The 16,230-nt window shown below is 35.1% G+C and overlaps 1 protein-coding gene across 1 annotated transcript; it reads left to right on the plus strand.

Annotated features, from left to right (window-relative positions):
• Window positions 1–470: 470 nt before the first annotated feature.
• LOC141644258 (uncharacterized) lies at window positions 471–1,704 on the plus strand. Its single transcript, XM_074453741.1, has 6 exons — window positions 471–535; window positions 618–796; window positions 871–964; window positions 1,041–1,112; window positions 1,275–1,373; window positions 1,477–1,704. The coding sequence occupies exons 1-6, from the start codon at window positions 476–478 to the stop codon at window positions 1,702–1,704; spliced, it is 732 nt and encodes a 243-aa protein (XP_074309842.1). The 5' UTR covers window positions 471–475.
• The last annotated feature ends 14,526 nt before the right edge of the window (window positions 1,705–16,230 follow it).

Below are 16,230 nucleotides of genomic sequence, written 5' to 3' on the forward strand. Positions count from 1 at the left end.
GTAAGTTCTCAAATTGATGACAATTTTACGGGGGCATCTTTGGTAAGTATTTACATTTGCTAACCTTCTTGTATGGTTTTCTGATATAGACATTTTTTAAGAACAAATATTATACATTTGCAGATCTTTGTACCTATAGTTTCTGAGAAGCCATTTGCAATGTGTTTCAACTTCCTAACAAAGAAGTTGGAAATCTTGCATTTGATGAGGCCGGAGATGGTAAATTTTGCACCAAGTATTGAGCCTACGGTATCCACATTTCAGCCTACTTGTTTTGTTGATGCTATCATACGATATTAATATTAGTTGCATTTTTGAGAAATGTTTGAATTTATATGTCCTATGCAGAAAGACTTTGTTATTGAATGCTTGCTCAAGAAAATGCCGTCTATAGTGGTGTCCGTGACATGAAGCCGGAGGAGAGATTATTCTGAGGTCAAATCTTGGTAATGGAAGTGATTCACGAATTTACCTCATGCGGTTGTTGGAGAAATACAAAGGAGAAAGAAGGACTTGTGTGTTGGGACTCCAAGATGTAAGCTGCTTTACAATGTTTTTCCCTATTTATTTACTTGTATGTATATGAGTAGTATAAATCAATGTTCCTTGTTTTGTAGAACAACCAAGTTAAGGTTTTTGGTACAAGGGCATGCTATGAGTTGTTGTCTTTTGCTGGTAATCAAGACTTCCAAAATCTAAGAAAGAATCCCAGAGGTGCCACCAAGGATACCCGTCATTGTCAGTTGTTAGACACAGAAATATTGGCTCGGGTAATCAATGCCCGCAAGGATGACAAGTAATTTCTAAACTTTTATTACATATTTGTTTGATTTTTGTTTTAGAAGTTGTGCTAATTGTATTGGTTTGTAGGTATTTGGATGAAATTATCGTGGCCACTGAATGGATGAATGTCTGCCGAAAAGCAATGAAAAGTTTGCAAAATCGTCAATGGATAAGTGATACGGTTAGTATATAAACATTTTTCATTTAATCGACCAGATAGGTGATCAAAATTTTGTAACAATATTTACATTTTGTAGGTGATTGACATGTTTGGTGTGATGTGTACATATAATCGACCAGATATTCTGTACTTGCCTTCAACAGTGAGGGTATGTATCTAAGTAGTACAGTTTGAATTTACTTTTTACTTTTCCCTTTTTTACTCCATTTTTGTGAGGAATAATATGTCATCTCAACTATGTTCCAAAAGAAAAAACAGATGTCATATATTAGTTAGTATAGTTTATTAACTTATTTTTTTAATTTGTCAGTATGCTAAGCCACAATTAAAGGTTAACGAGGTAAACTTTGTTTGGTGCCCTTATCTTAAGATGCACTACACGCCAAAAGATGGAGCTACTATTGAGAAGGTAAAGTTACTAATGTCCAAACTGTGATAATATATGCATAAAATACTAATTACCATGCATATCCTAGTTACTTACCTATGTAAATCATTTTGCTTTTATGTAGGTTTTTTTCACAATCGGCAAAGATGATAACCATTGGTTAGCTTGTGTGTCTGATCTCAAGGAGGAGAAGAACTACATTTTGGACTCTCTCAGGAAATATAAGAAAAATGATAAGAAAGCTGTGGAGGAATATAATACTTATGTGGAGGATATTGTATGGTCGCCATTTTTTATTTTAATTCAGTCTAGAAGTCACAATCTAAGATATTCATACAAGTATTTTTGTTGATTGTTTGTTGTTCACAGATAGTAAATGTTGCAAATCAGATACCGAGCACCAATGGTTACAAGCGCATCAAGGCCATCAGTTTGTTTCCTACTGAAGTGAAGGATGTCCCTCAGCAACCAAACATGTTAGTTTGTTATATATTTTTGTGTTATTTTTTGCTTAATGTTAATTATTTTAATATCATTTTCAACATCATATGTTGCTTGAATAGATTTGACTGCGGAGTATATGTCATGAAGTTTCTGGAAGGTGCAATGTTCAATACAGATTTGTGGACGGACAAGAAACATTACAAAGTGAGTTTAATGGACTTGATAAATATATGTTTTATCTTAAATTTTCTGCCATTTTATCTTAAAATTCTGTCATTTTCTGTCCTATGTTTTAAGAGATTCGACCAGCTTTACATTACCTGTTGTAGACGGACTGTAATGATACCCTAAATGCACCCATGCTAAACCGTTATGTGGGAAATGCACCCTGTCTTTTAGAAAAGCACATTTGCGTACATACACTCAGGGAAGAATTATGGGAACAACTTGAATATCCCTAGTCCAGTCAACAGAATCACTAACAATGAAGACTGCTTGCACCCTGGTGGAGGATATGTACTTCTTTCGGGCTGCCATTTTATCTTAATTTTCTGCCTTTTTTGTTTTGTTTTGCAGGACTTGATTGCTTATCGTCGACAAATTATGTTGCAATGATAAAATGGGAGAAAAACACTTCTCGGTATCCTTTTTCTGTTTTTTATATGTTTGATTTGTCATCATAGAAGTCGTTCGGTTGGTACGCTTTTTAATTGCTAGATACACTCCTTCAGTTGCTACATACACTTTTTTGAATGGCAGATACACTTTTTAAACTAAAAAAAAAAATCAAAAACTTGAACAAGGGGTAGTTTAGTCATATTAGGTGCAGTAGCAGAATTAGGATTTCGTAGTCAATATTTTTTCATTGTTCAGAGAGATGATCTCCCATGATAGTCTCTCGTTTCGCGTTATGCTACTTGTAAGTTATAAGTCTTAATTCCGTTAGTCTACTGAAAGACGTATCACGTTTGAATTATTGTGTCGGAATGCTGTAATTAATTTAATGGTCAACTGAAAGGAAGAAACAGCAGGAAGAAAAAGACTAAAACTTCAATCATGAGGTGATGAGAAAAAGAGGGAAGAGTGTGAACCTTGCGGTTTTCTGAGATCCCTACTGTCAGCCAGCAATTGCGATTACGTTTTTTGAGTTGTAATCTTTATAAATTAAATATGAAGTTCCGTTAGTCTACTGAAAGACGTATCACTTTTTTCAGGTTGGCTACATTATGTTGTTTGAACTGCTAGATACACTCGTTAATATGGCTGCATACACTATAGTCTGTCACTACATACACCTTACAATTCCATAATGTTGCTTTAAAATAATTCAACCTCATGTCATTCTTTTTTTAATCTCCAGGCGATTTTTCACAATGGTTGATGATGAAGATTATTGGATTATTTCTTTTAATCAAGCCTCATTTCAAAGGATTCGGCATCAGTTCAAATTTTTATTTTTCTTGCAAGAGTGCTTGTACTTTGAAGAGGTTGATTAAGTCGGGGTCACATCTGTGGTCAACTAGATACACTTCTTTACCCTGTTAATCTGTTTTAAGATACATACATTTTGTTGAGTCACTAGTTACACATCTTCAGCCTGCTACATACACTGTTCTTAGTTCTGAGATACACGACTTTTCGCAGTTATATACACTTATCTAAACTGCTAGACACACTTATCTGTTTTAAGATACATACACTTTGTTGAGTCACTAGTTACACATCTTCAGCCTGCTACATACACTGTTCTTAGTTCTGAGATACACGACTTTTCGCAGTTACATACACTTATCTAAACTGCTAGATACACTTCTTTAGACTGCTAGCTACACTTGGTCGTACTGCTAGATACACTCCTCCATTATTTTTAGAAAAGGATGTTCGATACAAACGCCATCTTTGTAGGAGAATTCAGAACTTTTTGTCCATTTTTCCATCTAAGAATATGAAAAATTTAAGACTAAATTTATATAAAAGAGATGATGTGTTTTGATGATGTGTTTTCCTAGTTTATATAAACAAGTATACAATGACGCATTGTGAACATACATTTTTTCGGACTGGTAGTTACATTCCACGAGTCCATAATAAAGAAAAAAAATGATTTGTTTGGAGTAATTTGATGTTCACGAGTTCATTGTGACCATACACTTTTCCGACTAATTGGAATTCTGTTATTAGTATTATATTATCATACTTGACATTTTTGATCAAGTATGATAATTTAATTACAGATAAACAAATAAAGGATAATGCAACACAAACTTTCATTGGGGATAATTTAATTACACAAATTGCATAACATGCGACAAACAAAGGATAATTACTTATTACAGATCAAAATGTGGATTGTAGCCCATATTTGAACTTATAAAATATAACCAACATTATAAATAGTGCAGTACAAATTAATAATCCGGAAAGTAATTGCGGATTTCAACACGAATATCACTGAAAACATCCTTATCACCTTCAACCCAATCCACCGGGTCGTTTTCCCATGCAAGCGGAACTGTCCCGAACTCAAAGGAAGGCCCCTGAGCATACAAATATGCCACCAGTCCCAAATCATCTCTATTAGCAACCCATAAATATGGTCCTGACGGAGGTTTAACGTTTTCAAACCACCACCTCGAAGCTTCATTATTAGTAAAAGCGCGCTCCAGTTTGCGTGCTTGACGGAAGCATTCGCGCTCATCTCCCGCTCCAAACTCAATCATTGCATGTCCCTTGAACGACCCATTTGAAGAAATAGCCGGGTGGATAGCTTGAACTAAATTTAATCCAGCACCCCGAATAACTTGTACTAATCTGTCAAGATCATATGAGAGAGTTTCCTTTCCAAACCCATCTCTTGTGCTTGGCAAATTATAAAGAATACACATCACAGGTTTGACGTATGATATTTCGGAATGGCGTCCGAAACTTTCTATTTTATCATAGGATGCATTAGATTCATAGGATGCATCAGATTCATAAGATGCATCAGATTGATAGGATGCATCAGACTCATAGGATGCATCAGACATGATTAGGGGATGATTGAGTATGCAGTTATGGAAAGATAAAAAGTTTTTTCTGATAAACACCCACGTTTCAGTATAAGATCAAGGGTGAAGTTTTTTTGAGAAGAAGTTTTTTCTGATAAGAAGTTTTTGTGATAAACAAACACATGAAAACCTATTTATATAGAATAATTAAAGCAGATGCAATGCATCCGATGAATCTGATGCATAGAAACGTTTGGTGCATTCTATGAATCTGATGCACAGAAATAATCTGATTCATAGGATGAATGTTTGGTGTGAACGAATTAAGTTTGAATTTGTTTGAAGGAATGAATGTTTTTTTTGAACGAATGAATGTTGTTTTATAAAGGTCAACCAAAAAGAATCCAAAAAGAAATAAACACACTCCGTACTATTTCTAGATATCAGAAGTTTGTGGATAAAGATGGAAGTAGTTTCATACTGTGCACACTTTCTTTTCACAAATTATTACTTAAGACGGGCACTATCCGTCTTAAGTTGTAGACGGATACCATTTTTTGAGACAAAATGCGCAAATAGAGGATAGTGGGAGGCACATGGGGGTGCCCCCACTTGTCCCCCATATTCGTTTTGTGAGTGTAACTACCCGCCTTAAGATTCGACCCGTCTTAAGCAAGACCTACTCCTTTTTAAAATAAAGAACTTAATCTTCAATTTGTATTTATATTTTATTTTTAATTATGTCTGTCACACCTCGACTTTTGAGGGTAGACAATAAAAGTTTGTATTTTAACAGTAAACGTGAGACATTAGACAACGAAATAACACTTCGCAACTTGGGCAATTTCTAATATCATGATGCGTTAATTAAACATACTTCTTAGAAGTCTTTACTTAAATTTTGGCTTTTTCAATTTTTCGGAATCCTTTTTTTTTTTTTAACTGCTAGTTTCACTTGTTCAGTTGGCTACATACACTTTGTTTGCCTCCTAGTTACACTCCTTCCGCAGCTACAAACACTCTAGTCAGGCCACCACCCCTATTTGGATACAATGTATACACTAACCCCCTCTATACTCCGTCAATCCATAAAAAAAACAATAAAAAAACAACTGCGTAAAAACGTACATAAAAAAAAAGTTGGAAGTTAATACAAAACCAATTTTTCCAAAAACTACATAAACCAAAAACCCATTGAAATCGGTTTTTTAAGTGAGTACATAACATTACAAAACATAACAGACTTTTTTGAGTGACATCTACAAATGCCACATATACCACAAACCCACTGAATTCAGTTTCAAGGGAGTCGACTCGGGCAATTTCTACTATCATGGTTACTCATTTCACCGCAAGCACGGCATTTTCTCAGAGGCTTTGCATTTTCCAAGACTGCCTTTTCCTTGTTTGATGTTATCCTCTTTCCCGATCCCTTATTCTTGCACTTCTCGGTGGTAAAACAAGAATCTTCAGTTGGAATTTTTGACCCAAGAAGCATCTCAATCTCAGCTTTCTTATCTTTTGACTTTCCCGACTTAATTGAAATAATCAACTTTTCATTGAAACTCCGAGCAATTGAAATAGCGCATCGAAATGTTCCTCACTATCCTCAACAAGTGAGACTGCACTAAATACCTCCGACCATAATTCACTTATATTGTTCTGGCGACTTTCGATTGACACACAATCAGCTAGTACAGTTTTCCCAACAACAGTAGAAAGAGGGTGGGAAGTTGCAGATTTGCTCCATCTCAGTGCTAAATACTCTTTAGGTATATGATCAAACCCCCTATCTTTCAACACCCATAAAATGTGCCTACAGAGTATCCCAATCCTTTCAAACATCTTACAAGAACAAGAGAACTTATTATCACTTAAATCAACTTTGTATTCCTTGTCTTTCTCACGATCAATTATCGAAATATTATCATTCGCACCACTTGCATTTGGTGATGGTAAATGGCCACAAGTATAACATGCTGCTTGGACTTCTACTTGGAAAATATAAAATATAATGATTGTGTAAAACTCAGAAGCTTGCTTTTCTAAAAGGAGAGGGGTTGTCAATTTTGGATAACAATTCTTATCATCACCATTACCTTAGAATATTTCCATCTCTCGAGCATCCATTCTGTTTGGAAACGCATCCAAAACTCGACAAGTGTGACATGTGGGTTGGTGAAGTTTCCAAAGAAGCTATTTTCGACTCGATCTTGATGTTGTGCGCAAAATCCCACCCAAATATGTGTCTCTAATGTAAGCATGAATCCAAAGAGCACGGTGCTTAAACATTTTCTTCAACCACTTGTTATCACAAAGCTCATATGAGGAAATTATCGAATTCCATTTCGATTCAAAATCTTCTGGAGTGATTTCTACATCCCAAACAACTGAGTTAATTTCCTTCAAAAAAGTTGTGTCTTGGGAAATCGATGGACCAACCTTGTCGTGCAACTTCTTCATTATATGCCACATACACAATCGGTGGCGTGTTTTGTCACCAAACACACCCTTAACAGCTTTTTTGATGCCTCTACATTGATCAGTTATTATAGTAATAGGATAGCGATCACCCATAGCCGTTACAAAATTTTGAAACAACCACGAAAATGATTCTGCATTTTCGTTTCGTATCAAACCCGCTGCAAAAGTAATGCAACCCTTATGGTTATCAACACCCGTGAAAGGGACAAACACCATTTTATATTGGTTGAAGTTATAAGTGGCATCAACATGAAACAAAGATCACCAAAAAGGGCATAATTTTTAATTGATATTGGATCTGCCCAGAAAAGCTTAGTTATTCTGCTTTGATCGTCCACATCAAAGTCAAAATAGAAAGATGGAGACATAGCTTTTTTCTGCATGAAGTTCTCTATTAACATCTGGGCATCATATTCTTTGATGTATTTCTTTACATCCCTTGAAAAATTTTTGAAATCTTGTAAAGAAGCACCCACATTTTTGTATCCCTTCACATACTGTTTGAACATCCTAAATGTTTGCACAGGACCATGGTTTACATGAGCATTATCCATTATCATTTTTTTGTGAACCAAGTTTAAATCCCTACATGGTTTCAAATGTATCATAGTTGTTGGCGTATTCATAGCATGGGAGTGAACCTCAACAAAATCATAAATCTCGTATTCACCCGTTTGAATTCTTCTAAAACTAACCTTAGCTTGACAACCAATTCGCGTAAGGGTCCTCTTTCTTTTTGTACCCTTGTGATTACTTTTGCCTTGTTTATTACACACGCACCACTTGTGTGTAACTATCCCGTCAACTAATTTTGTTGAGTCTAATCTAGTAAGGAACCCACAAACCTTGGCATATTCCTCATAAAAATGTATGCCTTCTTCCAAAGTTGCAAATTTCATCCACAATGCTGGTTTAAATTCTGCTGAGCATCTTGGCAATCCCACTATTTGATTATCGAAATCAACTTCTGGGGTGGCTACAACATCAAAAAAAAAAAAAAAACAAAAGGAAATGATTTTAATTTTATCTGTTACCACCTACACAAGCTTCTTAGACAATACATTACTTAATTAGAAGCTACAATTTAATACCTGGTACATTAGTGACAAGCAATTGGTTTTCTTTTGAATTACTTGAAGACGCTTGCACATTAGTAACTTCTACAATGTCTCGCACGAGAAAATCAAAGAAAACAATCAATTCGAATCAAACATAATCCGAAAATCCTAGGTAGTGGAACACGTAATTTTAATTTGTCAAGTTACATACAATCGTCTACGTAGTTATATACACTCATTTGTGAAGCTATATACACTTTGCTACCTTTTGTTTATTGCACTATTTTCATCCCATCCCCTCTATGCTATCTAAGGGTAGCTAGATACGCTTTAATTCCTTCTACAAACACACCTTCAGTGTGGTCAGTATACACGTTTTAGACCATAATTGATAGTCGTTGCTTACAAACAGAAACCCAGGTACCTGAAATCAACTACAACAGTTTATCCAAACAGAATCTCTAAATCCAAACAGGTCCTTAATATCTAAGTCGATCAAAGTAATACTCCCTGCAAATTTACAATCATACATTTTTTAATATTGACAAACACACCCTCGCTACCTAGATACACACACCAATGAAAGCAACTTATTTTTGGGTCTCAATTAGCAAAGAATAATAAAATAATGGATCACGATAATTCCCTTCTTCAAATTATATGTACACAACAAGATTTGAAGACACATTCATACATCTACATACATACACATCTTTAACTTGTTGGATACAAAGAACATGCAACAAAGAGTTACCTATGACTTCGCCATTACCGAATCTTCTTCTTCAATTATTACCATCCAAATAAAAATTAGTTCTTGTTAGATTATTACCCAAATTAGATGGTTTTATCATCAAAGAAACTCTAATTTTTCGATCACAATAATTTGAATCAACTAATGAACCAACAAATCTAGAATCAAAACCACAAAATACCATCTTAAACCAAAAAACTAATCAAGTTAGATTTTTAAGCAAACCCTAAGTTTTTAAATTGGATTTGTTTCAAAATCTTAATTAAAACTTACCTTGAATTTGTATTCCGAGGTGCAATAATGGAGTTTGATTGATGCGCAAAGAATGGTGTCGGAAAGAGAAACGAAGAAATCAAGATGAGAATTTGTTATCGCATTAATGGAGTTTGAAACAGAACGAAGAACCGAGAATTTCGTCTGTTATATAGGGGGTCGTCGATTAAATGCGTTACACCGAACTTTAGTTCGTACGACCCAACCCTATATATATATATATATATATATATATATATATATATATATATATATATATATATATATATATATATATATATATAGAGGCCGATCCTGTGAGGCACCTCATTATGGCGAGGCGGCTCTGGTCTCACCAAATTCCTCATTATGGTGAGGCAAGATCCGGTGAGTCCACCTATATATTTGAGTCCATAAGTCCATAAAACAATATCACGCACTATACAATACAATATCACGAATTTTTTTTTTCAATTTTTTTTTTCGAATTTTTTTTTTCAAATTTTTTTTTTCCAAATTTTTTTTTCCGAAAAAGTTTTTTTTTTTTTTTTTTTTTTTTTTTTTTTTTTTTTTTTTTTTTTTTTTTGAATCTCATACCTATTTTGTGAATCTCATACCTTATTCAGTGAATCTTTAAGGCTTGTTTTGTGAAACTTGATCATCATAATTGGTTAAAATCACCTATTTTGCTCTTTTCTTTATTAGGTGAATCTCAGACTTTGTTTTGTGAATCTCAGACCTTGTTCAGTGAATCTTAGAACTTGTTTTGTGAAACTTGGTCATCATAAGTGGTTAAAATCACGTTTTTTCCTCTTTTCCTTATTTTGTGAATCTCATACCTTAGTCAGTGAATCTCAAGACTTGTTTTGTGAAACTTGATCATCATAAGTGGTTAAAAATCACCTATTTTGCCCTTTTCTTTATTAGGTGAATCTCAGACTTTGTTTTGTGAATCTCAGACCTTGTTCGGTGAATTTTAGAGCTTATTTTGTGAAACATGGTCATCATAAGTGGTTAAAATCACGTTTTTTGCTCTTTTCCTTATTTGGTGAATCTCAGACCTTATTTTGTGAATCTCATACTTTATTCAGTGAATCTTAAGGTTTGTTTTGTGAAACTTGATCATCATAAGTGGTTAAAATCACCTATTTTGCTCTTTTCTTTATTAGGTGAATCTCAGACTTTGTTTTGTGAATCTCAAACCTTGTTTAGTGAATCTTAGAGCTTGTTTTGTGAAACTTGGTCATCATAAGTGGTTAAAATCACGTTTCTTGCTCTTTTCCTTATTTGGTGAATCTCAGACCTTATTTTGTAAATCTCATACTTTATTCAGTGAATCTTAAGGTTTGTTTTGTGAAACTTGATCATCATAAGTGGTTAAAATCACCTATTTTGCTCTTTTCTTTATTAGGTGAATCTCAGACTTTGTTTTGTGAATCTCAGACCTTGTTTAGTGAATCTTAGAGCTTGTTTTGTGAAACTTGGTCATCATAAGTGGTTAAAATCACGTTTCTTGCTCTTTTCCTTATTTGGTGAATCTCAAGCCTTATTTTGTGAATCTCATACCTTATTCAGTGAATCTTAAGGCTTGTTTTGTGAAACTTGATCATCATAAGTGGTTAAAATCATCTATTTTGCTCTTTTCTTTATTAGGTGAATCGAGACTTTGTTTTGTGAATCTCGGCTTGTTCACCGAATCGTAGAGCTTGTTTTGTGAAACTTGGTCATCATAAGTGGTTAAAATCACGTTTTTTTTTTGCACATCTCGAGTACGATTTCGCTAACTCATCCTCAATGTTAATGTATTTAAGTTTAATACACTAGATTCTTAAATTAACTAGGCTATATGAGATTCGAACTCATACCTTTGTGCAAGATTTGCACATTGCTCTCCCATTTGAGCTAATAGCCTTAGTACATAACAAAGATTAAATAAGGGGAACCTTAAGCTAATAGCCTTTAGATATGCAACAATGAAAAGTCTTTGCCAAGCTTAACTTCCCGGTTTAAGGAGTTTCTTACAAGAATGATGAAAACAATTCTTCTGGAAAATGTACATTAAGATTGCAAGGGCTAAGCCAACACCCCCTAAAATTTTCAATGTGACGCAAGTTGTAAACTTGAAGACAATAAAGGGGTCAACTATCTCTGAGACGTTGGTTCAGTTCTACCCACTAGCCGGAAGGATTGAAGGAAACTCGTCAATCAACTGCAACGATGAAGGGGCCGAGTTTTACGAAGCTGATGTTTTAGCTAGCCTGGCAGAAGTTATAGCAAATCCAGATTCACAAAATAGGTGATTTCGACCATTTTATGACCAAATTTCACAATATTACTTTCTAGTTTCACAAAACAAGCTATAAGATTCACAAAATAAGGTATATGATTCACAAAATAATAAAAAGAGGAAAATAGGCGATTTTGACCATTTATGACCAAGTTTCACAATATAAGGCCTAGGATTCACGAAACAAGGTCTATGATTCACAAAATAATAAAAAGAGCAAAATAGGTGATTTCGCCCATTTTGTGACCAAATTTCGCAATATTAGGCCTTATATTGTGAAACTAACTCTTTATTTTGTGAAACTGACTCTTTATTTTGTGAATTTAGGACATGATTTTGTGAATCTCATTCAAAATCAATGTTAAAGAATAGCCACACCAGCCACACTCATTTTTCACCATCATCGAAATGTAAGGACTAGGTGAAGATAAGACCAAGGATTACCTCTTGTGCCTCCATAGTGAGGTTGTGTCCCCCAAAATTGATCACGCAACCTGTTGACTTGTGCTCTAATAATAGGTTCAGTGTGCGCCCATAGCCTTGGCTTGCGGATCCTCAGCCTATTACCTGTTGAGGAAGAAAAGACTAAAGAGCATTGCCTTCAAAGAATGACTGTTAAACAATAGCATATATAAGTATAATAGTGTCGCATGTGATTTATACATCTGCACAATGGATTCCTCGTAATAACAAAAATGAATTTTTTATATTCTGTCTAATTATGTTCTGAATAGTGATCCTTACCCGTAGCAGGGTTTTTTTTAGGACTCGAGTTCATTACTTCCTTTGCTTTGTCCACTTCAGGTGTCTCATCTTGGGGTCTCGTAATTTCAGGTATGCTATCACCTGCATTGTTCACGTCTTCATCGTCAACATCTGAAATTTTTGGACCTCTCGTACATCTTCTCTTTGACGCAACATGTTTTATCCTAATTACACCCTGACCCTTCTGACTTCCTATAGAAAACAAAATCAAATTAAAAGAGGAGTTATGATCTAAACTGCTAATTTTCACTGACAGAGTAATATCCATAAAAATTTATCGACACAACATATATATGATACTGCATACTATAGGAAAAACCACAGACGGAGTCAAAAGGTCATTTTGGACGCTCACGGGTTTCAAATGAGTATCAAATTAAGTGGCTAACAAAAACAGAAACATAAGAAATCTTGACAAAATCCAACTATTAATGCTCCTTCATTCCTGAGAGGAAATAAAGGCGATACAGCACCAAGTTCACAGTCACTAAAGACTCAGATGTGCAAATAGAAAGCCAAAATCACTTCAAAAATCATCAGACTCAATGCTACTTCTCTGGTTAGAAGTAGCTAACACGGTTGCCATCCAAATGCCGGACTAGACTATAATACAACAACAACAACAACAACATCAGAGCCTTAATCCCAAAATGATTTGGGGCGGCTGACATGAGCCATCCTTTAGAACCGTCCCTGGGTGAACACACACCTCAAAATGCGAATAGAAAAGGGAAAAATGAAAAACAAAAGGGAGAGCGAAAATGTAATACAAAGTCAAGGTAAACTTACAAGTTTTAAAATTGAATCACATAAAACTAATAAAATGGTAAATTAGCAATACCAACAATCACATCACGCATACTCGAGATACACATCCTACAAACTACCATATTCTAAGCTAACGATCACAATTGTACCACATTGGATAAGACATTAGACTAAGAAATCGGAAACACGGTTGCAACAACAAATAATCATTAATAGAAGATATACCATCCAAGGAAACCAACATGTGACTGGGAGATACAAAACACGGATGTTCACTAATCTACACCATGCTTCAGAGTTCGGACTCACCTTCTTACACAACCATGCTAAGACCTTAGAATCATCCAGCCTAAAGAACTTTGTAGATCCAATTTCCGTGAACACAAGAAAAAGGATATCATGTATATAAAATCATTGCAATAATCTGGGTAGCTAAGCAAAAGGGTGTAATTGATACACATGGTGCATCATCTAATGCTACGCTCAGTCTGAATACTGCATCAGGGGCTTCTACTGTCAAAATCACATCAGAATACTATAAGGAGAATGCTACTGAATTTCTGCAGGAGAATACCAAGGGAATGTCAGAAGGAATACCTGCACATGGGATAAGTGACCATATCACTGATAGTCATTGACAGCTCATGGGGAGTACAATAGCACCTGGATAACCATTGGAACAATTGGAGGCATCTTCCTAGTAGTTTCCTTATTTTTATTTACATGTTCTTCAAGGCATATTAGTATAAATATGGCCACCCTTGTAAGAGGAAAAACTACGAATGAACTTATGAATGAAATCTCAGTGGAATCTTTCCCTTCTCATTAACCCAAGTGTAATATTGCACCTCAGTTAATGAATTTTGAGCAGCCTATCAATTTTATTAATTGAACAGTTGCTTATTTATCCTTGTTTCACCTTAATTTCCATTTTTAGTTGCTTTAGTCTCATCGCAATACATGGTAAAGTTACATAAATTTAGATCTTTGAATGTGACAAAAATTGAATACACTTCAACTTCACTTTGGCCTCTTATCGATTAGACACTCCTCTTAGTATGATATGATGACCCTTGACACGATACAACAGTTCCAACATTTCATATAGGCTGAAAACATGTTTATTTTGCTGTCACAAAACAGCCCCGTTCGACACAAGCCTAATGCGAAACTTACAGCTCAACTATGTAACACTGATTTACTATTATTAAACCACTAAGGACAGATTCTCCAAAAACTCCTCAACGGCTACCCAACAAAGTTCAACAATTTGATGGCACAAAAGTCCACCATGAAATTTTAAGTTCAGTTTTTGGGAGAAACGAAAGTCATGTGGTATTTCAAATGCTAATGATGGTATTAGTGAACCCTCCCCATTTGTCAGTAACAATTCAGAATATAACTCAGATCATTTTTCTTAATTTACTAGACATTAGAAAAAGATTGAAATGTTAATGCAAAAATGAATGAAACAATCTGAAAATATATTTGAAATATGAAGTTATGCACAGGAATCTAGACACTTGGAGAATATATGACCAATATGCAAGTTGGTAAACTACACAGGAAACTCCAGTCATTGAAGATATACACAAAAGGCCGAGGCTAAGTTTACAGCAGTTCAGTATGAAAAAACATGATCCGTATTGATTTAGATACGACATTTCAAGAACTACTTTAGAGCACTCAAGACAGTAAAAAAGGAAAAAAAAAAAAAAAAAAACAGTCTACTAAGCAAATGAGGAAAAACAAAGAAGAACGTGTGACTTTGTTTAGGCTTACTGACGACAAGAAAGTCCAATAAGTCCAAATTGTTCTCAATGTATTCCACACAAAGAATATCTGTCCCCCACTTCTTGTTTTAGTATCACGAGACCAACATAAGACGAGATCTTTTCTTGCCCGCACCAAATACTCGGGTCGGTGACCAATTAAGTGGACGGCTATTACGCTTTTAAACTTGTTCGGTGTTCGATTTAGGTCGAGGAGCAAGTTCGAGTTCATGGACTATGTTCTAGTAAGGACAATTCGGTTTGAGGATCAATGGATGGAGCTCAGAGCCATGCAACTATGGCTAAACTGATTTACCTGCCAACCAAATACGAGTAGCTTGTGAACTAGAAGGGGATAACATCATCTTTGCATATTTCAATTGTGAGTGGAGAATCTGGTGGGGCTTGGCTCGACTTCACCATCTCCACAGAGAATGACCTTCATTGCTGAAAAGTTCCTATCGACTTCTTCGAGTGCCTATACCACAACCAATACAAGCAATGAGAAGATGTACTTCTATCTCATTTATATTGCCCCCATTTTCCCTTTGGTCCATCCCAGAAAAATTGGCGTCGTCGTTCTATGTCTAGTAAATTAAAACCTAACTTATTCTGTCCCTAATTAAGTAACATGATGGCAAAGCTAACCTATATTCTTTTTAAGTCGTGGGATAGAGATGATACTTCCACTAATTCCTGAATAGGGGACAACAAAAATGGTATGGAGAGGGATCACTGCTATAGTGAACGCCATTTTAATATTTCCGTAGTACACCAAAGTTAATGTTGTTAATGGCCCACTTTTGTCACACATGCTCTTGAGCATTGGCCGGAACTCATTCACCGAAAAAAATGCAGTGTCAAGATGAGTTCGGCATAAACAATAGCTTGCTACTACATAAGACATTTCGAGATGCAACCACAAATTTGAGCTGAGACTGACAATTAAAGAGCCTGCTCAGTGTTCGTGATCCAGATGCAGGGCTTGTACTCTCTTTTATGTTGTCTACCTATCTTAATGTTTCATGGTTTGTTTAAATATTTTAAATTCTCTATACTCTCAACATTGAACTTCCTACACCATCTAAATTTCCAGTAAGAAATTTTGACAAATTCATGTCCGTCTTTAGATGACCATAGAGCTTGAAAGCTTCCTCTTTTCTGATTTATTATCTATAGTCATTAGTCAACCATTTTCAAATTTGCAAGTTAGAAACTTAACAACAAAAGCCGTCACAAAATACTCCCTGTTTAAGCAATGCCATTTACTCCCTACATATTCTCTCTTTCATATCTCACGTCAG

The sequence above is a fragment of the Silene latifolia genome, chromosome 1 (genome assembly GCF_048544455.1).
Source record: "Silene latifolia isolate original U9 population chromosome 1, ASM4854445v1, whole genome shotgun sequence".
NCBI lineage: Eukaryota > Viridiplantae > Streptophyta > Magnoliopsida > Caryophyllales > Caryophyllaceae > Silene > Silene latifolia.